The sequence below is a fragment of the Erythranthe guttata genome, chromosome 4, assembly GCF_056151865.1.
Source record: "Erythranthe guttata isolate IM_541 chromosome 4, IM_541, whole genome shotgun sequence".
Classification (NCBI taxonomy): domain Eukaryota; kingdom Viridiplantae; phylum Streptophyta; class Magnoliopsida; order Lamiales; family Phrymaceae; genus Erythranthe; species Erythranthe guttata.
This window is the reverse complement of record NC_142536.1, coordinates 164,614-180,650: the sequence shown is the minus strand read 5'-3', so window position 1 is coordinate 180,650 and position 16,037 is coordinate 164,614. Positions and strand designations below refer to the sequence as shown.

Genomic DNA, 16,037 nt, shown 5'->3' with positions numbered 1-16,037 from the left:
TTTCCTTCAAGAGCTAATGGTTGTTTCTTTTCTTCTTCTCGGATTGGATCTATTCTTTTATTGTTTTTGCCACCTGTCAATGAGTTTGGTTTCTGCTTTTATATGTACACTTCTTAGAACACAGTAAAAGAATGCTGATCATCAAGGGAAAAACACAGCTTCGATTCAACAACAATTACACTTTGTACTCATCATTAAAAATAAATAAATAAAATTTGGTCAGCTGCGAAATTCGAAATAAAATCTTCTTGTCATGATCTGCTACAATCAAATTTAATAAATACAATAACAGCCTGGATAACAATACAAGACATGGGATCGATCACTTTGGACAAAGGGGTTTGTTTACACAAACATAAATCTATTATCACAAACCAAGGAATGCACATTGCTTTCTAGCATGTTCCGGAATCAGCCTTCCCAGCATCTCCACCGCCACGCCCTTGAGCTCTAATCACCCAAAACAGGTCAATTAATTCAACTAATTGTGATTTAATCTGAGTATATAATAGTATATATATATAGCGTGGGGATATAACTGTAAAGAAGAAGAGGTCACTCACCATGTGGCTTAAAGTTGAACAAAGGTGGAACAACCCTTCCATTTGGCAGCCGAACATTTGGGTCCCGCAGCTCGTCAAAGAATGGATGTATCATAGCCTCCAGCTGCATCACAAAACCAACCACATTCATTCATTAATCATCACTCCTAAACTTCATTAAACAAACTTCATTTCTCTCTCGAACTACTATTTTTAGATATCCGAGCAAAATTTCAACAAGTTTTAATAATACTCACAGCAGTGCATCTCAGATTTGGAGAATACTGTAGTAGCCTTGAAACAAGATCCGTGGCTTCTGGTGGCATGCGCTTGTGAAATATCTAAAGATTAAAAAGTTTGACATAATCAGAAATAAATTCAGAAAAATGATAGCTTAAAGGCAACAACACAAGTCGCTAGTGCCTAGTAGCATTCCATCATTACCTTGTGCCACGGGTGGGCTTTTATTTGGGGGAACTTGAATTCGGTGTAATTAGGGTTCATACATTTGATTTCCTCTCTTGTTGGAGTGCCCAGGACCTGCATGCAAACAAACATATATTAATTGACTATTCATTTGCTAACACTAAATATACCATAAAGACTATACAACAAAAGGTAGTGTGGTTTTAAATAGATAAACGCGCAAAACGAATGTATTAAAGGATTGAACTGCCTCATGATTTACCTTAATGATTTCAACAAGCTGATCGACTCCACTCTCACCAGGGAAAAGAGGCTGAAATTTCCATATTACAACTTATTCAGTTAATTAATTCAAGAATGTAGTTCAAGGGGAAAACAGAGTAAAAGTCAACTGATTGATCAACCTGTCCAAGCAACAATTCCGCCATAACACACCCTGCAGACCAGATGTCGATGGCACTAGTATACTCTGTTGCACCAAATATAAGTTCTGGAGCACGATAATACCTTGAACATATGTATGAAATGTTTGGCTCCCCTTTGACCTACAAAATTGAGTCGAAAATAAGATAAATGACATAACAAATAATATAAGTGGGAAGGGATACGTTGATCAGAGAAGGAGAAAAAAAAAGAAGAAAAAAAAAAAAAAAGGAAAATTAGCACGCACCAGTACTTTAGCACTTCCAAAATCACACAGTTTCACTTGGTGAGTATGAGGATTCACCTATAGATAAAATACCAATCAGCAAATTACAATTACTAGTTGCCACGATACACATTGAGCTAAAATATACTTACCAATAAATTTTGTGGTTTGATGTCCCTGTGGCATACTCCAATACTACCATGAATATAAGCCAATGCTCGGAAAATCTGCTCAAAAAAAAAACAGTTCAGCTCAGAAAAAAAAAAAGACGACTTGGACCAACTTAAATACTGAATTAACATATTGAATATTTTAAGCAAAATGTCAAGAAAAGAATTCGCAAGTGAAACAAAGTATACCTGATAAGCATAAAGTTTGACGTATATCATAGGCATCCTCTGGCTCATCTTATTATAATGTCTAATAACCCTATGAACAGTCTCAGGAACATACTCCAACACCAGGTTAAGGAAAAGCTCGTCTTTCTCAGTCGTTGAAAAGAAACAATGTTTTAAAGACACGACATTTGGGTGGTCTAGAAGACGCATTGTTTGCAGCTCACGGTTCTTGTACCTCTTGTCTTGAAGAACCTTTTTTATTGCAACTGTTTCCCCTGTTTCTAGGCATTTAGCCTGCACAATAAATAAAAAATAAAAAAAATTAAGAAATGTCTAATTGTTGTTCTTCCACCGTATAAAAAAAGCATGGCAACAACAAAAGCTTACCTGAAAAACTACTCCGAAAGATCCCTGTCCTACAATACGCTCAGCCATGTAGCTGATTGTCTGATAAACAAAACGATGAAAATCTATTAAGAGGCGAGATAATAAACAAGCTTACAAAGTTTATCACAATCCAAAGTCTAAGAAGCGAATTTCACCTGTTTTGGTTGGCCATTTCTGCCACCAATAGTTGTCACAATTATATGACCGGTTTCTGTTCCATTACCATCTACAACAGCTGGTTCCATATCCTACAAAGTATATCACAGCCACAGTTATTACATCTATCAAGTAATCAACTGTAATAAATAATGATAAGGCGTGCGTATGCTCATACCTTTTCATCCCTGAGCTTCATCTCATTCATTTCATCCGGCAGCCTATCTAAGCTACCAGTTTTTCGACCAGGATCTCTAACACCCAGTGAAGGAGCCACACTTACGGAGGCCATTACTCTTTTTACAGGAAAAATCGACCGATTTTTCACACTTCTACAAACTCTAATAGATAAATTCAGAACCTACCTGCAATAAATTCAAGGTACAGTTAAAACAGAGATGCCTTTCATAAAAGCACTGACTACAATAAATCCATGAAAATGCATCTAGTTGTACCAAGCGACATTACAACCAACTACAAGATTCATATTATGCAATTGACAAGTGTAAATTGTTCGAAAGGCAATTCTTGGAGCAATTAACAGTTAATTTAGCATTGAATGCATATTTGCATAATAATCACTTGGCCTAAATTGAAAAATAGATTGCTAAGATTTTTCAAAATTATAAAACAAAAGGTAAACCTACAGTACACAAAATTCCAGGCAATTATTATAAGCGCACCCAGAAATATATAACAATAATAATAATAATCGTAATCATAATAATAATAACAACACAAAATAATAATAATTAGAGAAATGATTAGAACGAGATCTGGGAAGTAAAACAAGTAAAATCTAGTCCACAAAGATCAATCATATCCTAAAAATTGAAACAAAAAGTGAAACAAGATGGATTATTTCCAAAACAAAACGTAATCAAGTGGCAAATTTGTCGATGTGATGCGCAAATTCCAACAAAAATGAGAAAACAAACCCCAGAACAACAAAAGAAAATGTAAAAGGGTTTAACTGAAATTCACCCAACCCTCTGAACAAACTTCAAAACCAAACAATTTACAGAAACAAAAAAAAAAATACAATTAGAGTGGAAAATAAAGAAGGCAGACTTCTTCATCTTGCTAAATTAAAAAAATAAATTTAATAAAACTGGAAGCTCGGGATTTGTAGCTGTACCGGTTAGGTCAATGGATTACTCAACTCTCCTTACTGCTAAAAATCTTGTTCTCGTTTAATGGTTATCCCTCCCTGTAAGAATGGTTTATGAGGTAATAATGGTGAATAGGTATTTGATGGAGTGAGTCAACAGAAAAATGACTCAGGAAAAGCAATAATATAATATATTAATGAAGAAATGGAAAAAAATAGTTTACTGGTACAGCAGCAGCAGCAGCTGCTTTTCTTTGCTTTTGACCGTTCAAACCCTCTTTTGCTTTTTCAAAATTTTATTTTGTCTGTCTTCTTCTTCCCCTTCCCCACAAACCACCATTTTTATTTAATTAATTTTGGAGTATTTTCTATTCTCAAATTTGCTGTCTTTCTCTGTTTCCAAGATGACTGGTCAATGAGAATCAAACTAGCACGGCGCCGTTTTGACCGGGTGCCTCTAATTATTTATTTTCTTTCTCTTTCCATGTGCCTTTTCAATTAATAACAAATAAATAAAATAAAAATTAACTCTTTGATGGTTAAATTACTATTAAATTAAGTTGGCAATGGGTCACCTTCATTGAACAAGTTGATGATAAGCCCAAATTTGTCAAATTGATGCCAATAACTTCTTTGTACCTGCTCTTAGTTGTCAATACATACATTTATTATTATTGTATCTCAACTTCATAACTACTCCAAATGTATTTATTTAGGTTGCATTCAAATAATATATACTTTAAAGAAAATTTCATAACCCATAAACTTAAATAATTTATTTCTACCTACCTACTTAATTAAGGATAAGTTATATGGAAGTTATTAATGGATTTTTAAATATTCTTTTTTTTTTCTCATCGTCATTACAAGTTTCAAGATTAGTATCAAGTTTAACGTAATTGTTCCAGATGAGGAGACAAATTATAAGGAAGCATAAAACGTGGATTAGAAAACGAGTTAATTAATAATTAGGTGTATAACCAGTAAATTAAAAGAAGGCATGTGAAGAGAAAAGCGCGCTAGAAGCCGACGCGCTTCTTTGGAAATTTTATATTTACATAAAGAGTGAAATATATATGAATTCTTTGACCATGAATTTAGGGACTGAATATTGGTCATAATATTTATACTGCTCTCATCCAAATCCAAATCCAATTTTTTATTTCAGTTACAACATAAAAACAGAGGAGGAGGAGGAGGAGGAGGAGGAGGAGGAGGAGGAGGAGGAGGAGGGAAATATATATAGGTGTTGGTCTCTGATCCAGTTTGAATAAAATCCAGATAATAAATTAAATATTAGATTTCATTTAATTATATTGACAACATCTATCATTCATTAGAGTCACGCACGCACCTTTTCTAATTACATTGGACCTGCAGATTTGAGTATATGATATAAAACATAGATTGAAAGTAATGAATTAATAGACGATATGATATATGAATGTAATTAACTTCCAGGTTAGAAACGCATGCAATTATTGATCGATGTAACCCTAATATAATTATTCTCTAGTCAGCGTCCAATACTAGTTCCTTTTACTGCTACTAATTTGGATGAAATGATTATTTAAAGTACTGATCAATAATGGATTTGAAATGTGAGGAGTAATTAAGAGATAAAAGTGTTAATCATGGAACTGATGATCATCAAGATATATATATATAATTATTAGCTAGGATAAACTAGTAATTAGCAGGCTGCATCATCGCCAATAATTACTTGCGTCTAGACAATAATAATAATAATAATTAATAATGAAATGCATGCATGAATATGAAAATGGGAATCTGATGTATATTTATTGGTTTGGCGTTTTTAGGTGAACATGCCTATATCCACTTCTCCACGTTTTTTAGGCAATCATATCATAGCAGCCCTGAAAGAAAAACACATTTGTCCATTAACCTAAAATATATTATTATTACACTATTGTTTTGAAAAAGAAAAGGAAAAAAAATGGTTTATTTCATTATCTGGTGGTTCAATTATTGAAATGGTGGAAGTTATGCGTTTCGCACTTTGGGTGGCCAAGTTAGCATCACCCAAATAAGTTGGCCTTTTAATTACTTTTAACTATAAGTTTAGTTGACAAGAGTTTAAAATTCATTTAATTTGCAGACTTATTAAAACACAATCTTATCAAATTATATTAAATCAACTATACAATTAGTATTGAGAATATGTAATGAAACTGGAAAATCCAATATATTAATATGATATGATGACATGATAACTAACTAATTTAACCCACCAGCAACAGCCAGCTTTTTTCGAAATGGAAAAACACCCAAAATTGAGACCAATAATTCGAGTGTGAAGGAGTCATGGTTTGATGAAATTAATGTTGCCAAGTGTTAGCCCCTATTAACAATTAGCTAACCATTTTGCAAGAGATCGAACATTATATTTATAGTCGTTAGAGACCATATATATGAATAAATATGCATTATTGATTCCATTTTTTCCCTATTCTGTTAATTTCTTTAAGAAAAATTATTTGGTGTCATAAGTCTTTTGTAAAACAATGGAAAATTCTTGAAAAATGTAAAATATATTCAAGTCAAATATATAGTGCGTGGGCATTGACATTTCGAGAAGCAATTAATCAAAAGTTGTTAATAATAATAATAATGTAGAAAAAGATTTAAGTAAATTAATTATGATATATGATGAATTTGAAAGTCAACGGGGGGAAGGGGGGCATTTACGTAAAGCTGAAACAGATGCATTGGCGCGTGTACAGAAGAAGTAAAAGGAAACCTCCAGGTGTCCAGTTAGTTATATGAAAGATGCAGTTACGTGTTTAATTATTCCACCGACGACGACTTGTACGTACAGCTGACAGCCGGTTAATTCCCAGTTTAGAGTTTTCATCATCTCTCTCTATAAATCGTGTATTCAATCCCACTTGTGCTCAATTTTGGCCATCATCTTAATTAATTAAAACAAAAATCCCAAACAAAGTCCCAGAAAAGTCTTTGTTTTTTCATTTAACCTCAATTATTATTCTGAGTAGTCGAGATTACAGATTTTATCACAAGAAAATCAATTCAATCCAATCCAATCATCGAAGAAGAAGAAAGTATATATACATAAAATTTGTGGGATGGGAGCTGAAGCGGCTGAGGTGCAGGTGGTTGTTCGGAGGAACATCCCTCCTGCTCCTGCTCCTGCTCCTGCTCCTGTATTGGATTTGGATGTAAGCTTTCTTTTCCTTTAATTCATCCGATCCTCTACAAATATACTTATTTACTTCTTCTGTAATATAATTTCAGTTCTTCAATGATTGATTTATTGGTTCTTCTTCTTTCTTGTTATAACATTCGTTTTATAAATTAATCTAGGATATATGCTTCAACTACAAAATTCGGTTTATTATATTTGATTGATGATGCCAAATCGCAAACCCAATTAAATTAGGAAGGGAATCAAGTTCAAGTAGTATTCATTCACCTTGTATATAAAACAAGTGGCTACTGACTAGATTCTTTGCTCTGGAATCCATCCATTCCAGGCTATTTTCTCTTTTATCGTCTCCTTTTTCTTCCAAAGTAGCCTTTTTTAAAAAGATAAATTCTGGACCTGGTAATTATTTCTTTGGTATGTGAGCTCAGCTCAACTCAGGAGGAATTCACTTCTGAGCTTTGATAAACACTGCTACCTAGGGCTGACTAAAAAGCCCCTAAGAACGCAGTATTATTACTTACATGTTATTTTTGTTAATTAGTCCTGAATTTGTGTGATCAGGCCGATATTAAATCTCCAGATAGCCCTGGGCCGAAATTTGTCCCGAGCATTCGTTCTGGTGGTTTTGCTGATATTGGTCCACGAAGATACATGGAAGATGAACATATAAGGATCGATGACCTGTCTTCGCATTTGGGATCACTCCTCACTCTTCCTGAGCCAAGTGCCTTCTACGGGGTAACTAATTTCTAACCCAAATCCTTCATCAATCTTATCATGTCCATCGTTTAATTTGAACTTTTTATAGGTATTTGATGGTCATGGAGGACCAGAGGCAGCAGCCTATGTCAAAAGAAACGCAATCAGATTCTTTTTCCAAGACTCTAATTTTCCGGAAACTTCCCAAGTCGATGATGCTTTTGTAGTAGATGTCGAAAACTGTCTACGGAAAGGGTTTCTTCTAGCTGATACGGCTTTGGCAGACGAGAGCACTGTTAGCACTTCTTCCGGCACTACTGCTTTGACAGCTCTTGTCATTGGAAGGTAGCTACTATATACATGTATTTTTTTTTTTTTATCTATTTTTGGATTCAATAAAGTTTTATCTTTCATTATAACCACACTTTTGACCTAATTCCAGGCTTCTAATGGTGGCCAATGCCGGAGATTGCAGAGCAGTTCTCTGCCGCAAGGGTGAGGCGATTGATATGTCTAAAGATCACAGGCCAACTTACCCATCAGAGAGAAGACGGGTCGAGGAATTGGGCGGATTCATTGATGACGGTTATCTAAACGGTGTTCTATCGGTTACACGGGCTCTCGGAGATTGGGACATGAAATTCCCACGAGGCTCCTCCTCGCCTCTAATTGCAGAGCCAGAATTTCGTCAGATTATTCTGACGGAGGAAGATGAGTTTCTCGTGATTGGATGTGACGGTATTTGGGATGTGATGTCCAGTCAGCAAGCCGTTAGCCTCGTGAGGCGTGGGCTCAGACGGCATGATGATCCTGAGCAGTGTGCAAAGGATCTTGTGATGGAAGCACTTCGATTGAACACTTTCGATAATCTGACGGTTGTTATTGTTTCTTTTACTTGTTTGGATCAAACGGAGCAATCACCAACACGACAGAAGAAACTGAGATGTTGCAGCCTCTCTGCTGAGGCTCTGTGCAGTTTGCGGAGTTTCTTGGACTGAAACTGACTTTACTCGTCTCTTTCTCTTCACATTTATTTGAGGGGGAGAGTATAAAAAAAATATGTTAGCATTTTTGTTATGAGTTTTTTTTTGTTAACCCTAATAGTGGGCTTTGGTTTGGTGGGATGTACATAAGAATTGGTTGGTAGGTAAGAGTATGGGGGTGTAAAGAATTGACTAGTGTGTGTGTGTGTGTTTGTTACTTAATAGAGACAATGCTGAAGGTTGAATGACTTGTATTACTATTGGTGTTTCACATGTAATAAATATTTATCAGCTATGTCTATCATCTTGGAAACAGAGGACATAGAATTATGACATACAGTGAAACAATTGAAAAGGTAGGTAGTGTATTATACAAAGTATAAAGTATTCATCTTTACATGTATGTTATTTCATTTTGCATACAAAGGAATCAGAAGAATTAACTGACCAGCCCGGATGGATATTACGTGGTCGATTCAACTGAGTAGCTTTTAGCGAACTTTGCAAACCGTTCCAAACCATTTTGCAGCAAGCTTTGAAGAAAAGGTTGCAGGGCCTAAATGAGAACAACTTAGTCAAATTAGTTCAACCAGAAAATTCTTGATATGTACATTTCAGATTCTGCGAATCGTCATCAACCAATTATTTCTATGTAACTAAGAAATTTGTTCTATGGAATGGATTTTTCAGAGAGAGTTGGAATACTTACAGAAGCGACTGGAGTCAGCAGTTGAGGGACTTCATATGAAACAGTAAGCTGAAATACAATAAAACCCAATATGAGGACATGTAACTAGCGAGGAAACACATTCTCCCTCTTAATCTCATTCTTGCTGCCAAATGTTTAATAATATCACAAGGATTTAATACAAAATACAGCAAAAAAAAATATAGAGTGGATAGTTTTCGAAGAAGCCGTACTTCTACCATACAAGAATCAGCACCTTTAGGAAAAAATCTTACAGCTCCCCTGCAGAAAATACGAAAAATTTAGTGTCAAGCCTAACTGAACAGAAGGGGTCTTGTACAGATTATTGCTTGATTTTAAAAACAAATATTCGTTAAAAAAAAAAAATTCCTTCATCTATTTAGTGAAATGACACGTATACCCATTCAAGATTTGTGAAAGAAAAGAGGAAAACAGCAGAGCTTGACTACGAGTAATTCCTTTCCGAGATTTGCTTTTAAATTGGAGAAATCCAATTAACAGAAACTTAAGTGAAAATAAGCTTGCTTATTTCCAGACACGATGTCCTCTGTCGTACACTTTCCATTACCTATTAGGAAGACCCTCCAGAGATCTCCAGTGGATTTTCTGATTTATAATAGGCTGCACAAAATTAGTCACAGCAATACTTAGTAAGCAAAAGAATTGCATTAAAGATTAGTTAAAAAACTAGTGTAATTAACCTAAAAACTTTTTCCTTGAGCAGTTAGTTACCTGCATGTTTCGAGAAAGCCAAGCAAATTCAATATCACGCCCAAATGCTTTATACTTGAGTGACCATCGTGATAAATCAGGTTTATCCTCCAGAATCTATAAACAGAATCCCAATTTCAGAAAATGCATCGCAATGCTTATTATGTGTGACAACTAATTGAGAAACTAAATAGAGGAAATTCATATTTTCACAAACTTATGTTTACGCCATACTAAATTCAAGATATGCCTACTTCTTTGGTTGGGAAATGAAATTCAAGATATTAAGAGGTCAAAAATTGATAAGGTGAAAATGTAATATTCCTCCTCACCTTTACAGTTGAAATGAAGGGCATCCATTGAGGAATGGCTTCACGGTCGGAGTAACATTGATAAGCAACTGAAATTGGCACATCAATTTCCATCTTTACCCTGCAATACCAAACCTTACTCTCTAATTCTAAATTCAGATTAACTAATTCTAACAAATTACATCCATCAAAAGAAAACAACAATAATAAAAGAGAGAGAAGGGATAGAAAAATTGGATTACGTGCAATCTTGCCATTCCATGACGGGAGTAAAGGGTCGACGGGATTTGACTCCGGTGAGGGAATAATGAGAAGTTCTCTTTTGGGTTTGGGTTTGTGGCGCATAGTATCTGCTGAAGCGGACTAGCTTCTTGGTGAACAGATGCCCGGGTCGGAGCCTGGAATTTTCCGGGGTCACCGTTGTGCGGTTGACCAGTGCAACAACTGCGGTTGCTGTAGCTGCAGACATTTGAGAGAAGACAGAGAAAGAAAGAGGGCTGCCAATCAGATTTTGAGACAGCCTATCATTTTTCACCAAAGATTTCATCATTTCCCTGTTAATTCTTTACACTTGGGTCGGGTCGCGGTCGCCCCATCTATTATTATGTTTACTCCACTCCAGTCCTTTTTCTTCGCTAAATAATAAACAAAAATTGGTAAATATTTTTAAAATACTATTTACTGATTATTAAAATCATCCGTGACGTTTCTTTTCATGATCAATTTCAAGAAAAAGATTAAAAAAAATAAAAATAGTCCCAACAAATAATTCTCCGGAAAAGAAAATCGAACACAAAGTTACACTGGTTGAAATTAAGGAGATGAATATACAGCAAATATTTGGATGATCCCTACCTTGCTGTTGGAGAATCCAAGACACAGCAAAATCATCTACTTCCTGAAAGAATGTAAGTATGATTTTGTAACTATTTCTTCAATTAATCAAAAATCCAGACCACAAATAATATGATTAGAAAGGAAATCCTGTAGTGAAGTTCTTCTTCGAAGACTCTGCTAATCGCTTCACACTTTTTGCTTTATTATACACTGTGATTAATTCCAAAGCCTCCTTCTCTGGGTGACAAGTTATAAATGCTGCTACAAACCGCTTATCGGACATCCTCATTGCTGTCAAGAGTACAGGTCCCTTGATTTCAGGAACAAGCCCCATATCCTCTATTTTACACGCTATTTGAAACCGCGGTTTTAACACTGTCTCCAAATTGAAGTAGAGCAGGAACGGGTTTCGAAGTACAATACTGGCCGATAGCCTCATTATCCCCAGTATAAAAGTCATGTGCCTCTGTACCTTATCAATGGATAGCGTCAACACGAGTGGCGAACGCCCAATAAGATTACAAATGTCATCCTCCAAGAGTCCGTATTTCTCCAAATTCAGCACCTTCTCACGGATGGTCTCTATGCGCGATATGGCAAAGAGGGAGACAACGTGCTTGTACATTTTTGAATTCTTTGAAACTCCGGTTTTTCTGATATAATCAATCTTTTCGTCATCCAGGGAAGTTCTTGGAATCAAAGTGGGCCGAGATAGAAGCACGGTTATCAAGTCCGTTTTGCTAAGGCCCAATGACTCGTACATGGCAATGACAGGCTTGATCTTGTTGTGGAAGTCATAGGTAAGGAGAGAAGGATTTCGGACAATGGCCTTGACTAGGACCTCCCTTGACCCGAACAAGGACTCGAAATATTCAAGGCGTTCGTTTAAACAAACATTGATTTTGCAGTTGAGAAAACGTGGACGACAGTGTACCATTTTTACAAGGTCGGAGGATTTGATGCCCAAACGAGAAAGTATTTCAAGTTTGGACTGAAGGATATGGATGTCTGTTTTACGTAAAGATGAGCGTCTCTCGAAAATCTTGGATATGTCGGTTTCGCTACAACCCCATTCTCTGAAAATATCGGTTGAGTTTTTAGGGTTGTGTACAATTGCTGCTGTTTCTGTCAGTTCGTGCGGAGTTTCGACAATATCACAAGCTGTGGTATGGAAAAGAGCAGGTTTTAGAATATCGGGAAATGAAGTGAAGGGGAATAACTTATGATTATAAGAGACAATATTATCGGTCTTCTGAAATTGATGTAGGCCCTGAAAACATCAATAAACAAGATTTTGTTTAGCCCACTTTCAGTGTAATATAGCCAGAGTCACACCATTCATTGTCAGCAAACAGGCTGAGATTTCAATAACAGGCAGAACCACATAATAATAGCCAAGGAATATAACGAAAAACATGTAGCACAAATCAATTTCTTATATTTCAAATGAGCTCAACAACCCTAACTATTTTCAAGGACTATTAGAAGTTAAAGAGGGGCAGAACTGACTAATGGCTCCAGAGTATATCATTAATACGGATCACTCCATAACTTCTCCTTTCTTTGGTATTTTAGAATGGAAATAGGATTGTTAGGAAAAATACAATTAACTTAATAGATACGAGAAAATTGAAAAAACTCTAGCAAACGAGCAACTAGTCAGTACATTGGACAAGGTAGTCAAGTAGCATGAACCGTAACGCTAGTTGGTCCTTGGGCATAGTTACAACTTACATCCATCAATTATTTACATTCAAATATTAAATGTAAAATGCTTATTTTCATTTACACAAGCATCGTGTCTTATATGTTCTCAAAATCATATGGCAGAAATAAAGAATTGATGAAGAAAAGCAATAGCCCTATATGCTCAATGGGAGACTATTCCTGAATTCGGTTTCTTATTCTATCCAATACAATTTAGGAAACAAAATCAATTAGACATAAAACTATAATTATCTTCCACCAGATTTGATAACGAACAGAATGCCACAACCACTAAAGAATTAGGGAATTTAAAAAAACATACTACAAATTTCATGAAATTGAGAGGAAAAAAAAAACAGAGGAATAACGAAGAAATCACCCACATAGAGAGAGAGAGAGAGAGAGAGAGAGAGAGAGAGAGAGAGAGAGAGAGAGAGAGAGAGAGAGAGACACGTAAGCAATAGTAGAAGGGAACTTACAGTTACAGTGGATAGGGAGCTGCTGAAAAAATGGTTGTGGAGGCGGCGGGTAAATTTAGCAGCACCTCTGCTAAAAGCGTGCAAAAATACCATTTATTTATCTACAACTAATCAGAAAAGAAAAAAAAAAAAGTCAATTTGGGGGAAAGGGTATCAATGGCGTTGCCTGTATCTAGTGCTCTGTCAAATTGAGAGAAATCGAATGAGCGCTCAGCGCTGCTGGTAACTGGTTCTCAGTTCTCACCAAGTCTGAAAGGAAGAAATGAATAAAATGGGCTGCCCCGACATTTCAATTAATATTTAATTATGAAGCATATATATGGCTTCCCACTAGTCAATAGGCCCAACAAATGCTTGGAATTGCTATTTGGTTTGGGTTTCAGAATAGGCCCAACAATTTCCTGCTTCATATTCATTTTTCTAATTATTAATTAATTTTTAGTGGTAGTTTTCACAATCTAATAATAGGTTTTCTTTTTCTTTTCTTTTTTTGTATAATTTGGTGTAATTGAAACAGACATTAAGCATGTGTAACTTAACAACACGTTTGTTTAAGCAAATGAAAATCAGATTATTCCAAATATAATGGTAATTTTCAGAATCTATATAATTGGGGGTTCGGTTGATACTAATAAAGTAAACTTAATTGATTGACAATAATATATAATAAAGATGTATGTTGTATACGCAAATGAATTTAATTAACCACTCAATGATATAATGGCCAGCTAATAATGTGAATATCAGTCTACACGTCTCTCTGTCTCGAGCTCTGAATCCTACCCAGAGGACCGACCGCCCCCAACTAGCACTAATACTACTTCATTCTCCCTCCTTCTCTCTCTCTCTTTCTTTAATTTTTTTTTTAAATAAATAAATGTGCAAAGTATAAAATATATGAACATTAAAGAATATCTAATATTGACTTGTATTATATATCATATCGTAATTAATTAATAAATAAAATGTGAACTGTATAAATAGATTTGCCAACTAGATCGATCAATAGTAATAGTAGTTGATACTCCATATATATTCTTCATCTATATATTAAAGGGCCGGGCAGATCAGACGACAGCATAATCCAGATCCACCAAATTATCTTCCGATCCTCAACTTTGCACGTACCCCCTCCCCTCCTCTCTCTCTCTCTCTCTCTCTCTCTCTCTCTCTCTCTCTCTCTCTCTCTCTCTCTCTCTCTCTCTCTCTCTCTTCATTCATCACCATCAACATGTCAAAGCCAAGGTACTTGATGATGAATTTCTATCTCCATAACAATATTTATGGGCTCACCATGCAAATTAATATATATATATTTTTTATATGTATATAGGTTGGAGGGCAAGGTAGCACTCATCACCGGCGCCGCCAGTGGCATCGGAGAAGCCGCGGCAAGATTATTCCTGGAGCATGGCGCCTCCGTGGTTGTGGCGGACATCCAAGACGAATTAGGCCGTCAAGTCGTCGCTTCGATTAACTCCGAGAAAGTGAGTTATCATCACTGTGACGTAAGAGATGAAACCCAAGTGGCCGCCGCCGTTGCTTACACCCTCAAAAAGTACGGCAGCCTGGACGTACTGTTCAGCAATGCCGGAATTATGGGACCACTGACGGGCATACTGGATCTCGACATTCAAGGACTGGACAACGCAATGGCCACCAACGTACGTGGGGTCGCCGCCACAATAAAGCACGCCGCCCGGGCCATGGTGGAGGGGAAGATAAAGGGATCCATCATTTGCACCGCCAGCGTGGCGGCATGCATAGGAGGAGCCGGCCCACACGCTTACTCGGCTTCGAAACACGCTGTGGTTGGTCTGATGAAGACTGCATGCGGGGAGCTTGGTGAGCATGGGATCAGAATAAACTGTATATCTCCTTTCGGGGTGGCGACGCCGCTGGCTTGCGAGGCTTATGGGCTGAAGCCGAGCGAAGTTGAAGACAACAGCAGCGCCTTGGCCAATTTGAAGGGACTTGTTTTGACCACTAAGCACGTGGCGGAGGCCGCCCTGTTTTTGGCTTCCGATGAATCGGCTTATGTCAGTGGACAAAATTTGGCGGTTGACGGTGGTTTTACGGTGGTTAGCCGGAGTTCCTTCTGACAACTACTTGATACGGTCGTTTATTTTTATTCTTTTAAATTTTAATTCGTTGTTGGGTTGGAGTTTTCCATGTGCCTTTTTTCCTGGTAATACGCATGTTTAGGGTTTCAACTTTGAATTTAACTTTAATTCATTTGAACTCGTGGTCAACATCGCTTATTGACAACTTAACGATTTCTATTTAAATATTTAAAAGTAAAAAGGAATTGTTTGTGAGTTGACTATTCCTACAACAAATGAATTGATTATAAGACAAGTTGTAAGTTGACTATTCCTGCTTATACACTAAAATATACACTTAATAATAATCTAAGCTATTTAAAATTATTGATTTTATTAAAATAAAAAGATTGAGAACATATTCCGCAATTTGGGTCTAGAAATTGGGTCATACAATTTTAACTTTCCGCTGGCCCATTGGGTCCCTCACTCAAATCCTTAATTCAAATCAAATGCAACTCAATGCTAATGGGAGTTTCCATAATAAGAAATGCAAATCCTTCTTATTATGCATTTCTTTTAATTTCATAAACCAATCAATCGAACTCGAACGAGATTGAATCTACTCCAACACGAATCAATTACAACACTTAATAAATAAATAAAAAGTATCTAATGTGTTAAAAAACTAACAAATGATATACAAGAAGAAGAGAACAAAGTAGGGAGAATATGTGATATTTTATTCCATATCTTCAAG

The 16,037-nt window shown here is 36.1% G+C and overlaps 5 protein-coding genes across 5 annotated transcripts; 2 read left to right on the top strand and 3 right to left on the bottom strand.

Moving 5' to 3' along the window:
- Positions 1–164: 164 nt before the first annotated feature.
- Positions 165–3,808, bottom strand: LOC105955456 (shaggy-related protein kinase alpha). The gene is made up of 13 exons (XM_012979183.2): positions 3,637–3,808; positions 2,677–2,863; positions 2,498–2,590; positions 2,343–2,402; positions 1,977–2,249; positions 1,770–1,844; positions 1,639–1,695; positions 1,373–1,513; positions 1,231–1,281; positions 987–1,082; positions 800–883; positions 564–666; positions 165–450 (listed from the first exon to the last, which is right to left on the bottom strand). Exons 2-13 carry the CDS (start codon positions 2,788–2,790, stop codon positions 368–370), a joined length of 1,230 nt encoding a protein of 409 aa, XP_012834637.1. The 5' UTR covers positions 2,791–2,863; positions 3,637–3,808; the 3' UTR covers positions 165–367.
- A 2,639-nt stretch (positions 3,809–6,447) lies between these two features.
- On the top strand, positions 6,448–8,776 carry LOC105957050 (putative protein phosphatase 2C 2). The gene is made up of 4 exons (XM_088816098.1): positions 6,448–6,812; positions 7,361–7,537; positions 7,608–7,843; positions 7,941–8,776. Exons 1-4 carry the CDS (start codon positions 6,720–6,722, stop codon positions 8,494–8,496), a joined length of 1,062 nt encoding a protein of 353 aa, XP_088672224.1. The 5' UTR covers positions 6,448–6,719; the 3' UTR covers positions 8,497–8,776.
- A 32-nt stretch (positions 8,777–8,808) lies between these two features.
- LOC105955495 (Polyketide cyclase / dehydrase and lipid transport protein) lies at positions 8,809–11,207 on the bottom strand. Its single transcript, XM_012979229.2, has 8 exons — positions 11,068–11,207; positions 10,455–10,847; positions 10,234–10,333; positions 9,923–10,018; positions 9,759–9,811; positions 9,403–9,451; positions 9,191–9,238; positions 8,809–9,037 (listed from the first exon to the last, which is right to left on the bottom strand). Exons 2-8 carry the CDS (start codon positions 10,760–10,762, stop codon positions 8,945–8,947), a joined length of 747 nt encoding a protein of 248 aa, XP_012834683.1. The 5' UTR covers positions 10,763–10,847; positions 11,068–11,207; the 3' UTR covers positions 8,809–8,944.
- On the bottom strand, positions 10,950–13,508 carry LOC105955465 (Mitochondrial transcription termination factor family protein). Its single transcript, XM_012979194.2, has 2 exons — positions 13,236–13,508; positions 10,950–12,319 (listed from the first exon to the last, which is right to left on the bottom strand). Exons 1-2 carry the CDS (start codon positions 13,326–13,328, stop codon positions 11,183–11,185), a joined length of 1,230 nt encoding a protein of 409 aa, XP_012834648.2. The 5' UTR covers positions 13,329–13,508; the 3' UTR covers positions 10,950–11,182.
- A 626-nt stretch (positions 13,509–14,134) lies between these two features.
- Positions 14,135–15,476, top strand: LOC105955486 (short-chain dehydrogenase reductase 3b). Its single transcript, XM_012979217.2, has 2 exons — positions 14,135–14,480; positions 14,569–15,476. The coding sequence occupies exons 1-2, from the start codon at positions 14,467–14,469 to the stop codon at positions 15,335–15,337; spliced, it is 783 nt and encodes a 260-aa protein (XP_012834671.2). The 5' UTR covers positions 14,135–14,466; the 3' UTR covers positions 15,338–15,476.
- Positions 15,477–16,037: the final 561 nt, after the last annotated feature.

Coding starts and splice junctions, on each gene's coding strand:
- LOC105955456 (XM_012979183.2), bottom strand. CDS start 2,790: ATGGCCTCCGTAAGTGTGGCTCCTTCACTGGGTGTTAGAGATCCTGGT. Junction 1,696..1,769: donor TCAAACCACAAAATTTATTG/GTAAGTATATTT, acceptor TTTTATCTATAG/GTGAATCCTCATACTCACCA. Junction 1,282..1,372: donor CGGAATTGTTGCTTGGACAG/GTTGATCAATCA, acceptor TGGAAATTTCAG/CCTCTTTTCCCTGGTGAGAG.
- LOC105957050 (XM_088816098.1), top strand. CDS start 6,720: ATGGGAGCTGAAGCGGCTGAGGTGCAGGTGGTTGTTCGGAGGAACATC. Junction 6,813..7,360: donor CTCCTGTATTGGATTTGGAT/GTAAGCTTTCTT, acceptor TTGTGTGATCAG/GCCGATATTAAATCTCCAGA. Junction 7,538..7,607: donor AGCCAAGTGCCTTCTACGGG/GTAACTAATTTC, acceptor AACTTTTTATAG/GTATTTGATGGTCATGGAGG.
- LOC105955495 (XM_012979229.2), bottom strand. CDS start 10,762: ATGATGAAATCTTTGGTGAAAAATGATAGGCTGTCTCAAAATCTGATT. Junction 10,334..10,454: donor ATGGAATGGCAAGATTGCAC/GTAATCCAATTT, acceptor TTGGTATTGCAG/GGTAAAGATGGAAATTGATG. Junction 9,452..9,758: donor CTGGAGGGTCTTCCTAATAG/GTAATGGAAAGT, acceptor TATTTTCTGCAG/GGGAGCTGTAAGATTTTTTC.
- LOC105955465 (XM_012979194.2), bottom strand. CDS start 13,328: ATGGTATTTTTGCACGCTTTTAGCAGAGGTGCTGCTAAATTTACCCGC. Junction 12,320..13,235: donor GCTCCCTATCCACTGTAACT/GTAAGTTCCCTT, acceptor TGATGTTTTCAG/GGCCTACATCAATTTCAGAA.